This window comes from Haliotis asinina, chromosome 8 (genome assembly GCF_037392515.1).
Source record: "Haliotis asinina isolate JCU_RB_2024 chromosome 8, JCU_Hal_asi_v2, whole genome shotgun sequence".
NCBI lineage: Eukaryota > Metazoa > Mollusca > Gastropoda > Lepetellida > Haliotidae > Haliotis > Haliotis asinina.
In genome coordinates this window covers 34,785,249-34,807,958 of record NC_090287.1, presented here as the reverse complement: position 1 = coordinate 34,807,958, position 22,710 = coordinate 34,785,249, and the positions used below count along the sequence as shown (strand labels likewise).

Genomic DNA, 22,710 nt, shown 5'->3' with positions numbered 1-22,710 from the left:
CGCCTCGCATGACTTACTAAGCAAACATGTATGTAGCCATTTATTCGTATAAGAAACAAAACACCTAATTTATTTTGTGTTCAACTGTCATGTACAAACAGTTATTAATAAGTTATTACTGTTGTCATATCATAAATCAGGTGGCGTCCCATTTCCTTGGAATACCAGCCAGCACCATCCACATCGCTGAGACAAGCACCGACACCGTCCCCAACGCATCGTCAACGGCGGCCAGTATCAGCTCAGATCTCAACGGCATGGCGGTCAAGGTCAGGCTCTTATGGTTCATGTATGGTTTTGTGGAAGTGTATTACGTCGTTTCGAACGTCAACACAGTTGTCAAAAGCTTTTTAGGCAAAGTCTTCAACGCACGTTTTCTGGTCTGAAAAGTCAAGACATTGTTTTACACGTCAGTAGACATTCCATCAGCTTGACGGTCAAGGTCAGCGTCTCATGGTTCCTCCGTGATTCATTTATATAGTGTTAATTCTTAAGCGTAATCCGTTCGGTGTGAAATAAACCCTTGTGGCTTAAGAAGGGCCTATCGTTCATCCTGCTATCAAAGCCAGTGGAGTGAAGTGTCACGAAGCCTGTGACGTTCACTTTATTGAATACGTAAGACCTCATAGCGATAACCACAGGCCGAGTAGTATCTCAAGGCTATTATTTTATATACTGCGCCTACTGGCTGTTATTGTGTCGGACATGGTCGATTCCAACCGTCCACCTGATGTGTCGGAACCTAGCCAATATTGATAAAAAGAGAAAGCCTCGGTTACACCTTGGTCTAGGTCTTTTCTGGTCCCATGTTCTCTATCCGTTATCCTCTGTTTGATGCAGGATGCGTGCGAGGAGATAATGCGACGACTGGAGCCCATCAAGAAGAACAACCCCGACAAGACCTGGAAGGACTGGGTAGGTCGCTAGATCTTAATTATTTGGGTCTGTGGTGGCTTGGACGGTGGCGAGTCTCAAGGGACCTTTTGGCTTAATGTCCTTAAAGGGTTCAAAAGGGTTCTTGGTGTATATTCTGTTATGTATCCAACTGCTACGGAAAGCGGGATACAGTATTTCATCCTTTCTTCGCTAAGAGCTCCAGAGTCTTCTGTGCATTTGCCTTGACCAGGTACAACATTGGAACGCAGATACCGCTCCTGCCAGAAGGCTCCTTACATTCTTGGCACCACTGCATGTTGTCCAGAGACATCAAATGCTGTTGTCTGCTAAATCTAAACGCAAAAGGTCCTCAGAGACCGACAGCATGAAGACCAAGGATTATGTTCTTCAAGAACAATGTCAGCAGGTGTCTGCTTTAGTTGGACGCGAATAGTTAGGTTCGAGACGTCCAACCTCGTGAGTTGTATGCGTTAGTTGAAGGCCGAGGGTTAGATTCTTGAACGTCAGGGGTCGCTTTAGTTAGACAGGAAAGGTTAGTTTCTTGAAGACCAGCCCCATGTAGCTTAATGTCAACTCTCTGATACTGTTGTCTGCTTCGTATTTGAGTCCTGATTTGAAATGTACATGCACATAGATGTCATGTACTCAGTACAGATTCTGTTCTTACATGTGAATATTTGGAATATACGTTGACTTTTTTCATTGATTGTGTAACATAAGTACAGTATGAGATTATATATAGTAAACTTCAGCAATTGAGACAAAGCAAACAGCCACATACGTCATATTACAGACATTAAAGATGGTAACCATATTTTTTTATCCAACAAAGTTCCTTGTCTTTCAATTCTAATTATTCAGTACAGTGTATGGGCCATCGGCCCTTTGTATAAGAACATGACCCATGCCTTATAGAAAGACTGTGAAAGCAATACAATCAGTTTGGTATGAAAAAATATAGCATTCCTCTTTCCTAAATGCCTAGTTTTATACTGCCAGGTAGATTGACAAAAGTGTAAGACAGGAGCATAGAGCATAGTCTATGCATCACACAGGAATACATGCAAAGACTGCAAGGCCATATGATGATACAATCGACCGGTATTGCAAAAAAATTATCCATGTGTACGCGGGCATGAAAGTTATTCCGTCCTACGTTCAAAAGAATACAGAATGAATATACAAAACTATGAAGAGGACCTATTCAAATACGACAAATACATACAATCGATATTCACAGAATGTTTATACAGATGTGTCCGGGCATGGGGTACATACCATTCGATGGTCAATGATGCAATATTTTACACTACGGGGTAGATATACAATTTTGTTTTTAAAATTATTATTAAAGCTAAATCCTAGATGCAACATGGTCCAAACACATACATAAGCTATACAATAGAACAATCGGTTATACATGCTGTTCAGCCATGTGTATCTAGGCATAAAAATTATGAGTTCTTAGTTGAATGATACCTTATATTACACTGCAAAGTGGAGAAGTTTTAAGAGGGCGTATGCAAGTTCAGCATGTACATAACAGACCAAATCAAATCAGGCTTTAGTCCAAGGCAGTTTTAAATCAAATCCACGAGTAGGTTAAACTTCGCCATAGTTTGGAATTCAGAATATTTAATTTAAGGGGTATGTATCCTTGGCGGAGCTAATCACAAGCTACACAAGTCAGCAGGAAGTGACATTCAGTCTCCACGTATCCAGGTTACAGACATTACATAGTCTTTCATGCCATGGGGTATCTGAATATCTGCCAGTTTCAATGGCTAGTATGTGAGGTGCAGCGGAACTCTGCAAGAGCAATTCTGAATTTATTTATATACCAAAGAGGTAAAACTCAGTTTGGAAAACTGTCTTCAACAGAGAATAATCGTAATATTTATGGCTATTGGCGATATTGTCCTGCCACCCTTTTCCATAGGTGCATTTTAAGCTGTGGGAAAATTCAGTAACAAAGGAAGGAACATTATGTACATGTTGTCTTTCCCAAATGTAGCCAAAACCATGATTATAAAATATAGATCTCATTTTAGTCACACGGATCGACTTCCCATTTTGTGTCAATCGCAAAAGCATGTGAAAGCATTTTGGGGTAACGGTTGTTAGGCGTACTGATAGGTTTTATCCAATACCGGATGCAGCAGATGTAGGCAGTGATATAACGGGGGCGTCCGCCGCACCACATCATTAGACGTTCCTGTTTTTACTCCCAAGATACGTTTACAGGCCAGAACACGGGCTGATTCAGTTTCTTTACATACAGATAATCCCCACACTTCAACATCATACATCAGGACCGGAAGACCTTCGAGTAAAAGATAATAAAAAAGAATCTCAAAGACAATAGTTTAATATGTAGAAAAGAGCGTAAAATACCAAAGGACCCGTTTAGCTTGTAATACAATGTTATTGGTTATAATATGAAATCATGTGAATCATTATTATTTGCCTTGACTCAGGATCCTGCTTAATGAAACTGAACACCTGCCATTACTGTCTATCCCCGTATCTGACTTCAGGTGAAAGAGGCTTACATGACCAATGTCAATCTGTCGGCAGCCGGATACTACAGGTAACAGCGACTGTGCTTCAGGTCTAATCAGGTCTACCCTGAAAAACCGGGTCGAAAATGGTCTCATGTACCGATCCCATTCCTCCTACGCAGTAAACGGTCAAAGTGGTATAGCTAGACTATTAATCTTCACGAACTATTGCTCCAGTCTCAGCCACTGTATGTAATTAACCCGAGTGGTCATTTGAGTGTTACATATAATTGTCACCGGAAGAACGTCTGGGCCGACGGTACATGGAATAGATGTAACTCTGGAAACGATTGTCTTGCCAGTTCAACAGGGCGGCTTCGTATGTAATTAACCCAAATGGTCATTTGAGTGCTAGCTACACTACTAATCTTCGCGAACTATTCTTCCAGTTTTAACCATTGTATGTATGTAAGTAACCCGAATGGTCATTTGAGTGTTACGTGTAATTGTCACCGGAAGAACATCTGGGCCGACGGTACATGGAGTAAATGTAATACTAGAAACAATTATCTTGCCAGTTCACGTGAACAGGGCGGTTACGATTTCGACACCGGAAAGGGCCAGCCGAGCGAATACACGACATATGGCGCAGGCTGCTCCGAGATAGAAGTGGATTGTCTCACAGGAGAATGTCAGGTGTGTATGTTTGCAAGGCAGCATAGGGTATGTCCATTTGTATGTCAGCGTAATGTGTATTCATTTGCGGGGTAGTGTCGGGTATGTACACTTGTGGGGAAGGGTCAGATGTTTTTGATTGCAGGAGTACGTCAGGTATGTGCACTTATAGGGAAGAGCCAGATTTGTGTACTTGCCGGGTAGAGTCAGGTATGTACACATGTAGGGAAGGGCCAGGTGTGTCTGTTTGCAGGGTAGAGTCGGGTATTTCCATTTGTAGGGGAACGAAAGGTATGTCAGTTTGAAGGCTACTGCCAGGTATGTCCACATACAGGTAAGTCCACGTGAGCATCCCTGTTAACATAATGAGTAATCAAACAACGTGTTGAAATGGCCCGAACTTGTTCACATAAATCCGATGACCATTACAAGTTAGTAAGTGACTGTTGATGTAGATGTATGATTTAGTAGTGTTTGGTAGTTTTGGAATTCTGAATAAAATTATAGTTTTTTTTGCGTTTCAATGGCAACAAGTTCGATCTTATTCGGTGGAACAGAACTGTGAAACCTTTCGATACTCTCCTTCCACTTTGCCATGTACTCACCAAAACATTCAACATAGCCATAACTGGTAGACATGTTCAGTAAGAATATTGTGCCACCGAGGGGGATATTGATGGCTTTGTCTTCTTGTTCACATTACTCCTTCCAAACTATTGTGGCATCACGTCATCACAGCGAGATGTGATGGAATGATGGTTACATATTTACGTGCGTTTGACCTGCTCCAGATCCTCCAGACGGACATGGTCATCGATGTTGCCCGGAGTCTCAACCCTGGGATCGACCTTGGACAGATAGAGGGCGCTTTCCAAATGGTCAGTTTAAACGAGCATATTCAGGAGAGTAAGGCATCGTAATATATTTGTTCGAATTGGTGGAGACAAGAAGACGTCGAAAATAATGGGGTTTTATTATTGTATAGTAAATCAGTGAGAAACAGAGAGCTTGCCAGTAATCTGCCCATGTTTGCAGGCTTATTACAGAAGGCAATGTGCTCACGTTCATCTTCAATTTGTTTATGATCCAGGGCTGTGGTCACATGTTGCTGGAGAGCGCCGTGGTGTCTGAGGATGGGTGGATGGTGAAGGGTGGACCTGATGAATACAAGATACCCACCGTGAGGAACATTCCCCGGAAACTGAACGTGTCCTTGCTGAAGGACAGCGACAACCCGTATGGCATTCACTCCTCCAAGGTAAATTATTTTGTTTTGTATCATTGTCACCACGTCAAACGAAAGTTCAAAAACCTTAATGTGTGCTTCAAAACCGCCCATCTATTTCCGAGAAATGAAATTTGACAATATTCCAGCTTTACATTCGAGGATTGACATGACTTTCAGTGATTGATAATATGAATAACATACCACGGCATCGTGGCACAGTAACACGCAATGAACCACGTCACCTAGACTGACTAAACTTGAAACGCAAAGTAGCAGGTAGCCCCGAGCGACAAGCAAAGGTTTATTGGTAACTGTTCAAGACCTGAACAGTCTTGTTATTTATGAAATTGTTCATGTCAGTAACGGACATTCGCTAATATGTGTCCCGTGAAGAGAGGATGAAAATGATGAAGATCCCGCGCATAATCTGGTATTTTTGCACGAATAGCATTCAGGATTCCTTTATAAAACACAGCCTTGTCGCTTAGTCTGCCGGAAGTCCTTGTCAAGATCTAGCAGTTACGGCCACCTTAGCATCTCTTCTCGACGGCACCCTGGACGTTTAACCCTGCGCAATCTTTGGGATCATGCATGAATTATAATGCTAGGAATTTGGTATGACCTGTTCACATGGAAAATGCTTATAGAATATTAAGTATTTACACATTTTTATGTTTTGTTTCACCACAGGGTATCGGTGAAGCGTCGATATGCATTGCAATGTCGGTGTACCTCGCACTGAAAGCCGCCATCTTGGATTGTCGGAAGGAGAATGGCTGTGAAGCTGATTTCGATTTGCGAGTACCAGCTACTTCGGAGAGGATCCGAGAGGCTTGTCGGGCCTGTATCTCCAAACTAACAGACTGACGTTTCTTAACAAAGGACGTACCAGGGCCAAATGTCTGTGTCTGCAAGAAACCAATTTTAATCATCTAGTATATCTTGTCTGATTATGGTTTTGCCGGAAATAGTGCAACAGGTATCTTGATGATTGCCTGAAGTGACAGAGCGGTGGGGTAGCCTAGTGATTAAAGCTTTCGCTCGTCACGGCCAAGTCCCGGGTTCTGTTCCCAACATGGGTGGAATGAGTGAAGCGCATTTATTGTGTTTTCCGTTATGATATTGCTTGAATATTGCTAAAAGTGGCGTAAAACTAAACTCACTATTGAAATGACACCTCTCAGTAAGGTTAAACAGTCTACCGTCACTTTTTATAATAATATTTTCATCAGGTCTTCACAGTGTGTCTGTAATGAGGAAACAAGACATCTCGTAACCATATTACGCGTAACCAGAATCATTCATTAAAATGCATTCTCATCAAAGTATATAGCTTTATTTTGCTTTAAATATTCCATGAACATTTTCATCCCCCAATTTCCGTGAGTCATGTGCTGTTTGTGTGTTACACCTGTTATCTAACTTTAAAAAAAACCCAAAACAAGGAAACCATGCATTCCAGAGTACCTGTATCCATATTACCTATAACCAAGATCATGCAATAAAATGCGTTAACATCAAATTATGTTGTTTTGTTTTGCTCTAAAACCCTTATTTCGTAAATATTTTCATCCCCCAGTTTCTGAGAGTCATGTGCTATGTTTGTGTATTACGCTTGTTGTCTATCTGAAAAAGAAAACAACAACAAAAAAACAAAGAATGGATTTTGACGTTGAGCGTGATATATCAACATCAAGGGAAAGAGACACATCTGGCCCTCACATGTTAGGTTGTTTCAACAGTCATAAGAGGCGGTAGGGTAGCCTTGTGATGTAAGCGTTCGCTCGTCACGCCGAAGACCCGAGTTCGAGTATCCACATGGGTACAGGAAAATGTGTGGAGCAAATTTCTGGTGTTTCAGGCCGTGATGTTGCTGGAATATTGCTAAAAGCGAAGTAGAGCCGAACTCACTTAACTGTGATGTGATTGGATCACGTTAAATCATTTTGGGGAGGAGACGGTCTACTAGTTGTCTTGAGTAACTGGAAGGAAATCATAGTGGACCGTGAAAGCTGGATCTCTTCACCCTTAGATCTATCGACAGTTTCCTCTTCATTTAGAGTGATGATTTTTTTCTCTATGTGGTGAACATAGCACTCTCAGGACCAAACAAACATCGTACCCAACTCGGTTGAAATCGGGAATTTTCGGTAAAGGTATGCAGAGTTCACTGAAAGCACCAAGCATTGACGTTAGAGGTCCCTCATTTCTACCGTCAATATCTGTTCTTCTTCAAAATGAAAATGATTAGTGGCACAAATAAGACACCTCATGCTCCGATACAGGCATAGCAGTTTACAATTACAAGCAGTTCTGGAAACATTTAGGATTTCGAAATGTTAATGAAACCTACGGAACACTGTTTATTTCAAATGTGTATTTGGCTATGGATGGTGGTAATTGTGTGATAAAACCGATAAGTTTACAGAAGCAATATTTGAAGCACGAAATTCCTCATCTGGAACAGATGCATTTAGGCATATGGCGCCTGTATCTGCTGCGACCGCCTCCGTGGTGTAGTGGTTAGAGCGTCCGCTCGGTGAGTGGAAGGTCGCGAGTTCTTTCCCCGGTCACGTCATACCAAAACACGTTGGAGTTAGGTACTTGTCGTTCCCTTGACACCAATGGGTAAAACAAAGACTGGTCGACTAGGAGTAAGTATAATGTGGCTGAGAGGGGTATTCATGCCTTACTGCGGACTGCTACAATCTCAGTAAGCTGGCAGTGTACAACACCAAGCTAAAGTCTGGGCTAGTACAAGCTGCCACGCATCCACATACATGCGTAATATGTGCTGACGGTATGGATCTGTTCCAAAGGCTTGGACACATGTACTGAAAGCATTTAAAGACCCGCCGCTTACAAGCATGACAAAGATCAATTTCACTTATCTCTAATTTACCAACAGCTTGACAACTGCCCTTAATTCAGGCAGACCTTCAAAATTTGAAAAAAAACCTTCCTTGGTTTACAACAAATATATTTTATTTTATAAATCATTGAAATCAGGCACATGTAGATTAACAACTAGTTACAGAAAACAGTTCACAATGAAAAAAAAAGATAAAATATAACGGAAAGGAGCCCTGAAAATCTAGACTTGTTATATATACTATAATTGCACTGGTTTTCTTGGATATATTTGTTTCGGAGTCAGTATGGCAAAGAGTGTGAGTGTAGTTTTACGTAGCACTCAACTATATTCCAGACATGGCGGCGGTTTGTAAATAATCGTGTCTGGACCAGACACTCCGGTGATCATCGGCATGAGCACCGACCTACGCAAATGGGATACAACGTGTCAACCAAGTCACCGGGCCTAAACACCCAATTATGTCGTCTCTCTCGACAAGCATGGGTATCACTGAAGATCAATTCTAATTAGAATCTTTACAGGTCTGTAAACAGACGCTGTGGAAATCGTGACTTGCCACATTTTCTATACTTGCATGGGCTATCTTGGATATAAATATTTCAGGATGAGTAAGGCAGACTAATGCACAAAGTATTGTCTTTGATGATGTATTTCCTTGTATCACACGACGCCTTTAAACTATTCCGTTAGTCTGTTTAACCAATTCTGTATTGAACTACACCCTCACAGCACCAATATTTGTGTGCGTGTTATTCTATAAAGACACTACATCCGAATACAAAAAGTTCCCCTTAATAATTTGTTGGCATCGCCTCGAAACTGTAGCGACGTTGTTAGGGTCTTTCGTCTCTCAACGTGTAGATACACGCACGGCAAGCCTCACGGATCCTTTCTGCAGTTGCTGGAAACTGCAAATCAAAATGGCCGCTGCAGCCATTTGACACGAGGCAAGCCAATATGGCGGCTCTCAGGGCGAAGTATACGGACATAGCTATACATATAGGAGGTTCGCCGATTCCCTGTGGAGAAATATAACATGATTACATGATTGTTTAAAACCGAGAGGAAGGCGTTTGAGCTAAACCACAACTATAGACAGGTCATTCAGAATTTCAGGCAATATAACCTACAGTACAGTTGTTTCATATTTTTACATTGCACTGTCACATGGATATATAAATATACATATATGTAGTACTATTATTTTTATTATGTACACTTTTCTTTCTCAGATTTTATACCGACAACGTAACATTAAAATTGAGTAGGGATATTCGTAATTTACAGAAAGTTCTATCCTGTACAAGTACAAGTACAAGGAACAAGTAATGATTTTAATATATTTGCATTCTGACACAGAACTCTTGAGGATGATATTTTTCAGTGCCAGTTTTGTGAAAATATATAATTGAATCTTTGCTTAAGGATAAAAGTAAATAATGTAGCATTTCCAGCATCTTGAGATATCCAAACAAGGGAAAATCCAGACATAAAGTGAGTATTCCTTATATCAGACACATAAGAATCTTTCCCATCATCATCCAATCTTTTATCATGTTATAACATTGCACGATAAATCTATTTGAATTTGTACGAAGTAGCTTTATCAAATATTTGACAGTCCTTAACTGTGATGCAACAAAGAGGCCAGTGCGACCAGTTTCTCCTAAAATAGTTTTGTAGGGAGGCAAATTTACCAACATCTAAGAAATGTTTCAAACATAAAGCGTGAATTTTTTCGATGGGATCATTATATTTAACTCCCCATATTTCGGACCCACGACTTTGCTTGAATTGCATGGTGTGTCATTTTCTTAGTAGTACTTCCTATGGACTATAGAAAATCAACCAAAAAGGGAACCTGACTTCTTGCTACACCTACCTTTGAGGAATAGATACCATGCGGGTTGGCACTGTCTTTAAGGAGGGACACGTTGAGTTTCCGGGGGATGTTCCTCACGGTGGATATCTTGTATTCACCGGGTCCACCCTTCACCATCCATCCATCCTCTGAAACCACGGCTTTCTCCAATAACATGTGGCCACATCCCTGAAACATGGCTGTATATGTTTATGTTCACTGTAACACGTCTAAGATATGGACAGGTTACAGTCGTACCATTACCAATTGTAGAACATTGCAAAATATTGACAGTGTGTCCCCTGTCAACAGCCTGAAACATTGGCAGATTCGTGTTTTGCTGAAGAAACCTGGAAATTATTCATGTATCCGCTCTCCGAGTGAGTGAGTGAAGTTTAGTTTTACGCTGCACTCAACAATATTTCATCTCTATGGCGGCGGTCTGTAAATAATCGATTCTGGACCAGGCAATCTAGTGATCCACAGCATGAGCATCGATCCGCGCAACTGGGAACCGATGACACGTGAAAGCAAGTCAGCGAGCCTGACATCCAATCCCGTTAGTCGCCTCTTACGAAAAGCAGAGTCGCCTTTCTGGCAAGCATGGGTGCTGAAGGCCTATTCTACCCTGGACCTTCACGGGTCTTCACGGGAAGACTGAGTGAAAATGTTACCTGTCAAGACGTCCTCCTTAATACACAAGGCGTTGGAGTAGCTTAGTGATTAAAACGTGGGCTCATCACGCCAAAGATCCGGGTTCGATTCCCCACATGGGTACAATATGTGAAGATCATTTCTGATGTTAATCATCGTGATATTGCCAGAATATTGCTGAAAGCAGCGTAAAACCTTCCTCTCTCACTCTTTAAACAGAAACCGTCACCTCTGAGACGTTCTCACCATTTGGAAAGCGCCCTCTATCTGTCCGAGGTCGATCCCGGGGTTGAGACTCCGACCCACATCGATAACCATGTCGGTCTGGAGGATCTGCTCAAACAGGCACAGGCGTTGAGGTATAGGGACTGACCATCATATTCGTTTTAAGCCGAATATTTTTATAAGAGTCAAATAGTTTTTCACCCACAACACATTTCTTTCGGAACAAAACACTCAGTGAACAATGGTATACTTCTCAAAATGTGTGATCAAAATTCGAGAGGCTTGTCATGCGTGTTTCTACGCATTGCGAGACCAAAAACCTCAATACCTCCGTTACAATTTACAGACTAAATGTTTGCTCATTATAGCCGCCTTTCATGATCAAACATATCGTTTTATCCTTTTATACAGTATATATCTGATTTCCTTGCCAAAAAGACATATCTTCATCGTATGAAAATACCTGGCATTCCCCTGTGAGGCAGTCCACTTCTACCTCAGAGCACCCAGCACCATATGTCAGATAGTCCATAGACTTCCCTTTGAGGGTCTCTATGTCAATGCTGTTCAGTTCACTTGACCTGAGAAAACAAGTGACATTGTCTCAAAGACAGGTGGTTCATTGCATCGTAAAGCTCCAGAGTGTTCTCTAATCTGTTTCATCCACATCCGCTTTACAATGCTCAACGTTCGATTGCCCATATGTGTACAATGTGTGAAACTCATTTCTTGTGTCGCCCGCCGTGGTATTGCTGGACTATTGCTAAAGGCGCTAAATGTTGTTTTTTGTTTTATCAGAAATGAAGAAATGTTTTCGATCGATATGTCCCTATATACAGATTCATACTTGTCAAATGACATAATTTCAAGGAAAGACGTGGTTATTTAGGAAGGCTGAGTTAGTATTGCTGGGATGCTTCCATAGCAAAACACATTATCCAGCCATGACAGATCTAGCCATGGGGTTCATCTAAAAGTAAGACATGCCATATCTAAATGTAAAATCTTTCTGCTTTTGTCAGTCACTGATTTCTATATGTGATGCGGTACGCACCCGTAATATCCAAAAGCAGACAGGTTGACGTTAGTCATGTAGGCCTCTTCCACCTGAAAAGGACAGCGTATACACCTGACTAATAGTTAATATCTGAAACATGTACAGCTGGAAAATACCTAACATATGACACTAGACATACCCCTGTCAAATACCTGACAATTGACACTGTATATACGCCTGTCAGATACCAGATACCACCTGAAACAACACAATTACCTGGCAGATACCTGACACTTGAAACATTATGCATATCTGTCAAACACCTGACACTACCCGTCAAATACATGACACGTGACCCTACACATACACCTGTCAAATATTTAATACTTGACACTGTATATACACCCGCCAGATAGCTGACACTTGAATCCACACACCTGTCAGATACCTGACACTTGACACCGCATGTACACCTGTCAAACACCTGACACTTTGCACTACACACAACTGTCATATACTTGACACAGCATATACGTCTGTCAAAAACCTGATATCTGAAACGACATATACATCTGTCAAACATCAGATACTGTATATACGACCGACAGATACCCGACACTTGAAACAACATGCACATTTCTCAGACACCTGGCACTTGACACTACAGATACAGCTGTCAAATACCTGACTTTTGAATCTGCACATACACCTGACAGATACTCGACACGTGACATCACAAACACATCTGTCAGATACCTGACACTTGACAATACACATGCACCTGACATATACCTGACATTTGAAACCACACATAAAAGTGCCAGATATCTGACGCCTGAAACTTCATATACACCTGACGTACACCTGACACATGACACTACAAATGCATCTGTCATATACCTGACACTTGCAACGACACGTGCCAGATATCTGACTCCTGATACTAAACATACACCTGACAGACACGTGGCACTACACACGCACACCTTGAAACTTTAAACAACATATAAACCTGGCACATAATCTGCCTAAACACCCGTCACTTCAAACACAAAACGCTTGACAAATACCTTACTCATGATACAAGTTATAACCTGATATTATCTTAACAAATATGCAGGTCTCATATGCTAATACACATACTGTTAATTTCTGGGCTAAGTAAATGTGGGTCTTTACGGGTCTACGATAATATCATTCTAATATTCAAAGCTGGTATGGTTTGGACATGTACCTCTTTGAACACAGAGCTCCGTAGCTGGATCCACAACAGTGTATAGCGGATCTAAATATACAATTTTATGACAGCACTGAGGCGATAGTCAGCTTGCTTAGGGGTCAAGTCCCTCATACAACAACGCATATATGTTACAGCCAGACTGTGAAATCAGTTACTTCGTGAAAAGACTAAAATGTTCAGTCATTTTGAGAAATGACTAACAGGGTCAGCTGTTTCGCGTCACAACAAACAATGTACTTCAGTCATTTCATTTCATCTGTATGTGGTGGACATCGGTTTGTGGGTTGTGGCTGCTCTGGACACAGCAAGTGTCAACAAACAGGTGCAAATGCTTCAAAGCCAAGTTGAAGTGCAACAGTCGCTATCGCAATAGTTTTAACTGTTAGTGGCAACGCATGATGACGAAATTGTGATCCACATTCGTAGATCAACTTATGAAGCGACATTTCATATAATGACTGAAAGATATCGATTGTTATTTCACAAAATTACCCGAAATGTTTGAACCTCTTAGTCATTTCACGAAATGACTGAATTTTTTAATCATTTCTCGAAATGACTGATTTCACAATCAGACTAAAACAAATATATACTTCCGACCGTAAGGCAGCACGGTATCTCATTAAGGAATGTATGGTCAGTCTGTAGTGCCCAGCACCTCATGCACAATGTTATATTTCCGTGGCCAACCGGCCATACTTTAACATTAATTACACCCAGCTGACCCGAACAAAGGCTGTGCTGTTGGCCACGATAGTGAGCTGCTGTTATTTCATTTATCTTGGTAGCACTGTAAAAAGCTTTTTAGATACACAACGTTTACTTAAGTTGGGGAATATACAAACATGTCTATACTTCGTTAAAAGCCATATCTTGCCAAAGTGATTATAACACTAGTTTGATCACTTATTCAACCGCAACGATGTTGCGAAATGAGTGAGTAAATTTAGTTGTAAGCCACACTCAGCAATATTACAGCTATATCGCGGTGGTCTGTAGATAATCGAGTCTGAGCCAGACAATCCAGTGATCAACAGCATGAGCATCGATCTTCCCAAATGGGCACCAATGGCATGTGTCAACCAAGTCAGCAAGCCTGACCACTCGATCCTGTTAGTCACCTCTTACGACACTCATGAGTTGCTGACGGTCAGTAGTCTAACCAGGGCCTTCAAGGGTTTGATGACAAGGAACGCCTACCCAGTCCTTCCAGGTCTTGTCGGGGTTGTTCTTCTTGATGGGCTCCAGTCGACGCATTATCTCCTCGCACGCAGCCTGCAACGTGAACAGTGCGTGACAGTTTGAACGTATGTCTGTTTCTCTTTTCCCGTTGCTATATCGCCTCGTGTCAGTTTAACAATAGAAGAAAACAGATACGATGTAAGAGGTTAGCCATTGTAGTGTTATACACGAGTGCTTGAAGCTGAGCTCTGACACACTAGCAAACCATCGCCTGGGATTCGAACCCAGGACCAGAGATTATTGGCGCAGGTGAGAAACGATAGCTTATTCAAGCTGATATACGAGCGCAGAAAGAATGGGCGTTCACGTGGGTCCTAATATACGTATATACCTAGAAATACTATACATGTAAATAACGTTATGATAACAAAATGTTTATGACGTCATGAGGACGTTATTTTTGGGTCGCATGAACGTCGAAAATAACGTTGTGACAAGGTTATATTTATGACGTCGAGGGGACGTTATTCTTCTGGTCGTATGAACGTAGAAAATAACGTTCTGAAGGTGATTTCGACTCCACACGGGGGACATTATGGGTACGTTATATGCTGACGTTCTTGGGTACGTAAATGTAACGTTGTGACCTTGTCCTCAAAAGGTACATTTGGTAGCTGGGAAATCCGTATTTTCAACCTTATAACCACGTGTGTCATGCAGTGGTGTTCCGATTACTCGATTTCTTCGACGATTGATCGGTAGAAAAAAGCAATGGATCATGATTTCTGTGATCCATCATGATTAGTTAATATGTATCTACATATCAGTATGATGTAAGCTAGTACGTATTTACACTGGTATCAATGTGAATTTCACTCATTTAATACTTATATCACGGCATGCGTGTCCGTCTCGGGTAACGTAAGTCAATATCATGTAATAAAGGCAAAAATATAAGCATAAAAGCAAAAATATAAGCATAAAAAGAAGCTCCCTGATTGGCTCACACGACTGCATGCGACCGGGTACAGCCAAAGGCTCGTATCATATCGCCAGTGATCAACATCATGAACATCGATCTGCTCAATTGGAAACTGATGGCATGTATCAACCAAGCCAGCGAGTCTGTACACCCAATCTCGTTGGTCGCTTGTTAAGACAAACATGGATTACTGAAGATCAGTTCTAACCCGGACTCCCATAACACTGCTTGGTGTATCCAGTGTTCATCATTATATTTCCAGAGATTGTATTATTGGATTTTGTACAAGTGTATTATTGTGAATTACATGAGCTGACCTTGACAGCCTTGCCATTCTGGTCTGAAGATATGCTGGCTGCTGTCGCCGGGGTGTTGGGGATGGTGTTGGTACTAGTCTCAGTGGTGTGAATGTTGCTTGCTGGCACTCCAAGAACATGGGAAGCTACCTGTAAATATGGCAAACCACGACTCTTGGAGAATGGTTTCAATCATTAGCGTCAAGAGCATGAAATCTGCCCTTGCTATCAATGATCACCTGTTCATAATAATCAGTTTCTGTTTTTAACAGCGAACACGTTGGATGACGGGACCGTCGTGTATGATATTTTGAATTTTGATGTTTGTTGTTTAACGCCACACTCAGCAATATTCCAGCTATGTGGCGGCGATCTGTACGTAATCGAGTAAACTAGACAATCCAGTGATCAACAGCATGAGCCTCGATCGGCGCAATTGGGAACACACTATTTAAGCGCGCGGTGGTCTGAAAACTTACAACGGGCATAAATGTAAGACATGGATTTGAGGGCTGTTAACACACAGCTCTCTTGATGTTGATTTCCTTGTCCCTGACGAAAATCTGACGTGTAAGGTAATTCGCATTAAGTGAGCTTTACGCCACATTCAACAGCATTCCAGTTGTACTGCGGCGGTCTGTAAATAATCGAGAGTGGGCCAGACAATCCAGTGATCAACAGCATCGAACTATGCAATTTGGATACGATGACATGTCTCAGTTAAGTCAGCGAACCCGTTAATCACCTCTTACGACAAGCATGGGTTGCTAAAGACCACTTTTATAAGCTATGTTGTCAAGCAATTGCTATAGGTGCTTGCACCTGTAACGAAAAGTGAAGGAAGTACTTAATGATACGCCACACTAGAAGAATAGAGGCTATGCATAAATTCTTGGTGAAAGTACGGTATAATTACCGAAACTTTTCATCGCACATAGAAGCTGAATAAACATTTCTTTCGTCACTGGCACTGTGGGTAATATGTAAAGATATATAACCTGCATGGCCATATCTATATGATGAGTGAGTGAGTTTAGGTTTGAGCAGCATTCAGCAATATTCACCTATATGGTGGCGGTCTGTAAATAATCGAGTCTGGACCAGACAAGTGATCAACAGCATGAGCATCAATTGGGAACCGATGACATGTGTCAACCAAGTCAGCGAGACTGACCACCAGATCCCGTTAGTCGCCTCTTACGACAAACGTAGTCGCCTTTTATGGCAAGCATGGGTTGCTGAAGGCCTAGTCTACCCCGGACCTTCACGGGTCCTATCTAATGATAATGACCAACCTGTATCATCTTGATGTACAGTCCCTGGCCCATCTCTGTCCCTCCGTGTGCCAGTAGCACCGAGCCGTCCACGTACACGTGCACCAGCGCACCTGCCTGTAACAAACCACTGGTACTCTAGATCGATCTACCCTCGAGATCACAGAACACATGCTTTATTATATGAGAATCAAATCATCAAGGGACATCTGTTTGGGTTGGTTTATCATTGAGATACAAGTTGATCTCCATCTTGACATAATTAGACGGGAAATATTGTCTTGATAACAAAAAACACACAAACGAAACGATTAATGAAAAGAATATATTTTATATTCATCAATCGGTGCTTATGCTGCTGAGCACTGGATTGTCTGGTCCAGACTCTAGTACTTACAGATCCGTCCGTCTCCACATAGAAAGAATACTAATGAGTGTGCCGCTATATAACAAACAAATCTATTCTTATAAAATGCGTTCAGCTACATAATTCTCCAAGAACCAAAGTGCCTAGGTATTTTCAGTTGATGAAATGAGCAAAATAGTCAACCGAGCTTGTATTAAACATTTTCAAATCATGTGATCTGTATGATTACGTGTGTAAGGATGAGGATAAATGTAGAAAAAAAACCCAAAACATTTCCTTGTGTGCAATATGACTATATTGATATAATTATGTTGGTTAGGACTTTGTTGAACATTTAAATTTTATTTCAACATCGAATGCAGCATTCCTGTTGCAACAGAGCCATGTGGATGTTCTGTCATGAAAAAGACGATATCATCCTTATATATGTCGTACTTACTTTAGACATGAATCTGGCCCCGAAACCAACTCCAAACCGATAGGGAACGATGGCAATACCCCTTTTCTTCCATTTATTGTGTCTGTAAAAGATATGAATGTCTTACATACGATTTGAACATTCATGTATAGCTTTTTCAATGAATGTGAATCAACACTCAACAGTTGCTATATACCAGCTTCCTTACTACATCGCTTGACGTTGCCTCATCAGTTAAAACTTGAACTGGATTGGCCTATTCGACTCTTGAACTTGATTCAAATGTTACACTTCTACAGTCGAATCACCTGTCTCACCTATTAAACTCTTCCACCTTTGTCTTCCGAACTTCGTACTGACTATCCTCCAGACACTGCCGCCAGCACCGGGACAGCGTGCAGTAGTTGTCCAGCAATATCCCACTCACCGTGACGTCACCTTCCCTCAGCATGTTCATCTCACGCACCTGATGCGTACCAGGAAGAAGACGGAATTCATATTCGTGGAGAGAGTGAGACAAAAAAAAGCATCCACGTCTGTATCCTATTACAATGTTTTATCTGCGGTATAAATGCTCATTAATATTCATTGTGTCACATGCGTATAGTATGATTGTGTTGGGAGTCACATGTGGGACATTTAAGATGCTCATACCATTCGTAGACCCATGAAGGTCCGGGGTAGACTAGGCCTTCAGCAAACCATGGTTGCCATAAAAGGCGACTATGCTTGTAAGAGGCGACTAACGGGATCAGGTGGTCAGGCTCGCTGACTTGGTTGACACTTGTCATCGGTTCCCAGTTGTGCAGATCGATGCTCATGCTGTTAATCTCTGGATTGCCTGGTCCAAACTCGATTATTTACAGACCGCTGCCATATGGCTGTAATATTGCTGAGTGTGGCGTAAATTAAACTCACTCTCGCACTCATACCATTCGTAAATAGTTACAAAAAGACTCGTGGCAAACCAATCAAATCGCGCGTAGTAAAATGATTATGTGAAATGAGGTCAGTTAGTTTCATTGATATTATCGATTTTATGACAATAGAATTACCATATCTTTGATATTTGTTAACGACATAGGGAACGTTTCGTCTTGTATTTTATGACTAATTTCGCCTCAATGCGCGTTTGCGCTTAGCCAAGGCCCATTTGTGAACACGTCCACGAGAGGGATACGAGTCGTCATTCGACTTGCCAGAATGACATGAGGTAGTTACAAATGGTTGTTTCCGTTTCACAGTTGCGTCCCTTGGCTGTGCCAAGATAGTAGATTCGTCCAGTGTTCTGTTTCCTGATCGTTTGCATCAATATTTATGTTGAAAATCTATGATCCGGGTTCCCTCCCATATTAGTCTGACATACCATGAGAGTACCGATCGAAGTACTGTTAACATCGGCATTACACCCTTCACTTACCATGAGAAAATTGTATTTTCCAGAATCGAAGAGAGTGAGTGTAATTTTACGCCGCGTTTAGCAATAATCCTGCAATGTCACGATGTGCACCCTTTTGGAAATCGAACCGGTATTTTCGGTGTGACGAGCTAACGATTTAACCACTACACAACATAGAACAGAAAATGGAATCCATTTTCAAACCATTACGCAGCTTTTACCAAATGGTTTACTCTGGAATATTGCTAAACTCAGGAACTGCTGGGAACCTTATGACTCATTACAGTATTTTCTTTGTTTACCTGAGTGTCGGCCATGTTGAGTCTCCTGGCGACCTCCGTCATTATCATCTCCGATACAAGGAAACTATCCGGCAGACCGAACCCCCTGAACGCTGTATTAGGAGGAGTGTTCGTCTTGCACAGGTACCCCGTTATACGACAGTTCGGGTAGCGGTACGTTGACTCGAAGTTCAGCACACAGAGTTGAAGAACCTGAGGAGATCAAATTGATCTGCCCAATACTGTTCTCAAATCATGGATGTGATTCAAAGTGCATTACACATTTCTTCACAGCAGGATCAAGATCACAATTATATAATACAAATGTCCTCGTTAAGCACTCCCTGAATGAGCCCCGATTTTAACCCGTTGGGGCATATCTGGGACATGATTGGTCACATTAGAGGATCAGTAGACTGACTGGGGGTAGAAGCTGCTTTACACGAGGAATGGACTGTCCCTTTAGAGGATCAGTAGACTGACTGGGGGTGGGAGGATGAGAGTGCTGGCTGTCATACAGTCAGACGAATGTTACACTCGGTTTCGACCTTGAATCGAGCAAGACACGCAAAATGACATTTTGAATGTTCCCATTCCCCAATATATTAAATATTCCAGGGCCATACTTGGTTTTGGATGTAATACAGTTCGTTTCTTTTAAATGAGCAATTACCATCTTAGAATTAACAAGGATTTCAATCATTCTGTGGTTTTTACTGATTTCTCTGCGTACCTGACCTAGATCTGAACAGACATGACACCGCACTTAGGATGGGTATGTCTATGTGTTGGTGAATCGTATTAAGCATTGCTATTAATAAGCAGTGCCATCAAGAAGGTGGTCAGATGTAACACGATATATTTCGGACTACACTTTCTTATTTCAGCTCCTAGTACTCATTGGTGTAAGTTCAAACTCAACTCCAAAACTACCAGAACCTGTACTTCACTAACAAAGTTTAACTCCAAACACGTTAAGCAATGTTATTGCATTAGAATATACTCATACGTTCGTATTTTCGTAATCGATTATCACGCCGTTGAGTCCTACCCAGACTATCATTCACAGCTGCAGTCTTTTCAAAAGTAAAATACATTTGAAATTTATGGTGCGTATATATGATATTGTTCTGAAATGATTCGATTCCAAACACGTTAATCCGTTAATCATATGCTAGTTGTGTGATCTGTGCAGGTGGTTTCTTTACGACAATAAACTACACGTGAATTCTTGTGTGTCTGTGTGTGTGTGTGTGTGTGTGTGTGTGAGTGAGTGAGTGAGAGAGAGAGAGAGAGAGAGAGAGAGAGAGATGTTTCCAAATGACCATATTCAACAGAGCTCCTTTGAGCACGTGTCGTTTCATTTCAACTCACGACATAGGCAATGTCAGCAGCATGGCCAGAGTCTAAGTACACGTCCATCTCCACGCTTTTGATGCGTCCGTCTTTGGTGTAGCCGACCTGAAGAAACAGCAGATAATTTGACGACATCAAGGTAGGATTACATCGTTGTTCTGGAAATTGTAATGGTTTGGGGGTGACAGTGTGTCAGTTTAACGTTAAGCCTGCGGTAACCATATATTTTATCCATATATGGCTCAAAAGCAAATCAATGAATTGCAATCTACTCGAAACACTATTAAACATGTAAAGCATGTTGAAACCGCTTTTTGCAGAATTTATGACATGTCCTAAAAGTAGGAAGGTTGTTTAACAAATTATCATTAATCTATTTACGCAGTTCACTATTTGCTACGAGGGAAGAGTGCAAAGAGAGATTTTCGAAGGTCTCTTAGCAATAAGTTATTGTTAATGTATGGCACTTCGTCTATCTTAGTGCTAAGACAGCTTCGAAAGATTAGGCCCTGGTTCGCACACTTGTCTGGGAGCTACGGGGGATGTATTACATATGCATCGACCATACCAGGTTAGAACCACGGATCTTCCCTTTCGAAGTCGGACGCCTTGTCCACATGCCCAAAGCAAGCTGACAAGGTGATGATATCATCTCTGAGGTGATCCCACCTCTTGTTACACATACACTGCAATTAATCCAATATCAAGCATGGCAATTTTCACAATGTAGTCATTCACTACATTTCACTACATGACGCTGTTCACAGCTGTCAAACAACTTCTAGGTTGTCATGCCTCTACCTTGTACTTGGCGTGAAACCGGGGCCCCTTCCCCGAGATTGCCATGTCCGTTCTTCTGTCCAGCACACACCTCACCGGCCGTCGGTATCTGCAACAGCGACAGCGGCATCACCGTAACGTCGGCTCCACAACGTCTACCTACTTTTGTTTGTACTGTGGCCATTCCACAGTTTTAGGATAATGTGAGGCGAGAGAGTGAGTTTAGTTTCATGTCGCTTTCAGCAATATCCTACCAATATATCACCGATGGACACCAGAATGTGGATTCATACATTGTACTGGAACCTGGATCTCGAAACCTCGAACAAGCGCACAAAAGCATACCTATAAGCGGACCTATCGTTATCCATTTATCAAGATGATTTGGTTCAAAATCGGGTTTCAGTAGACTTGCAGAAATGACAATAACGAATTGATAGGTGTCTTGAGTGATGCTTAACAAGCCAGTGCTGCATGGTTATGTTTACATTACGTTTTAATCAATTCCATGCGATGTTCGCGTAACGATCGGCAACGACAGCGGGTGGTGATCACCGAAGTGTCCGGCCTTGCCATAGTGCCTTATACGCATTCGTCAACTCCAAGAAGCGGCTTGTCATGGAATAACACGAGTTGGTCTCGAATGGTATATTATACTGCGAAGCAATCTGAGACGGAGTCTTCTCAAAAACAATATATTTTTTAATCTTTAATCCTTGCTAAGACACGAGGGCCTGTGGATCATTGGTAAATCGGACAACTTAGTCCTTGAGATGAAGAAGTTCTCGAGAAAGCCCTTACATAATGTAATTCATTTGATTTTGATATTAAACTACACATTGATAGTGTTAAGTGGAAAGTAACTGGTTTGAGCAGTACACAGAAAACACTATTTCACTTTTCAAGCCTTCTGAATTCGTCCAAGCAACAGAGAATTCTATCGTAAAACTGATCGAATCTGTGCTGATTTCGTATGACACTAATATTATCACCACCCGCTGTATGAAACATGAACAAAATCAAAATTGGCATTGAAACTGCGTCCGACATACTTTGCATGTTTGCGTAAAAACGCGAATGCATTGTTTTGGACATGGGGTTTCACATGCTTCACAAGGATGATTGAGTGAGTTTAGCTTTACGCCGCACTCATCACTATTCCAGCTATATGCAAATAATCGAACCAGACAATCAAGTGCTGAACAGTATGAGCATCGATCTG

General features: G+C 41.6%; 2 protein-coding genes across 3 annotated transcripts in view; one reads left to right on the top strand and one right to left on the bottom strand.

The window, feature by feature from the left end:
- LOC137295048 (xanthine dehydrogenase/oxidase-like) overlaps window positions 1-6,823 on the top strand; it is a 35,544-nt gene extending 28,721 nt beyond the window's left edge. For both annotated transcript variants that reach the window (XM_067826312.1, XM_067826311.1), the window contains 7 exons: window positions 141-269; window positions 841-915; window positions 3,435-3,487; window positions 3,977-4,094; window positions 4,865-4,951; window positions 5,164-5,331; window positions 5,992-6,823. In XM_067826312.1, the coding sequence (XP_067682413.1) occupies window positions 141-269; window positions 841-915; window positions 3,435-3,487; window positions 3,977-4,094; window positions 4,865-4,951; window positions 5,164-5,331; window positions 5,992-6,168 (807 nt within the window). In that variant the 3' untranslated portion in view covers window positions 6,169-6,823. The remainder of the gene's footprint in view (window positions 1-140; window positions 270-840; window positions 916-3,434; window positions 3,488-3,976; window positions 4,095-4,864; window positions 4,952-5,163; window positions 5,332-5,991) is intronic.
- Window positions 6,824-9,009: 2,186 nt separating this feature from the next.
- LOC137295233 (xanthine dehydrogenase/oxidase-like) overlaps window positions 9,010-22,710 on the bottom strand; it is a 29,628-nt gene continuing 15,927 nt past the window's right edge. Inside the window, exons 22-34 of the mRNA XM_067826549.1 lie at window positions 21,510-21,597; window positions 20,727-20,813; window positions 19,374-19,565; window positions 17,990-18,138; window positions 17,694-17,775; window positions 16,909-17,004; window positions 15,635-15,763; window positions 14,354-14,428; window positions 11,971-12,023; window positions 11,380-11,497; window positions 10,938-11,024; window positions 10,059-10,226; window positions 9,010-9,195 (exon numbers count right to left, since the gene is read on the bottom strand). Of these exons, the coding sequence (XP_067682650.1) occupies window positions 9,010-9,195; window positions 10,059-10,226; window positions 10,938-11,024; window positions 11,380-11,497; window positions 11,971-12,023; window positions 14,354-14,428; window positions 15,635-15,763; window positions 16,909-17,004; window positions 17,694-17,775; window positions 17,990-18,138; window positions 19,374-19,565; window positions 20,727-20,813; window positions 21,510-21,597 (1,510 nt within the window). The remainder of the gene's footprint in view (window positions 9,196-10,058; window positions 10,227-10,937; window positions 11,025-11,379; window positions 11,498-11,970; window positions 12,024-14,353; window positions 14,429-15,634; window positions 15,764-16,908; window positions 17,005-17,693; window positions 17,776-17,989; window positions 18,139-19,373; window positions 19,566-20,726; window positions 20,814-21,509; window positions 21,598-22,710) is intronic.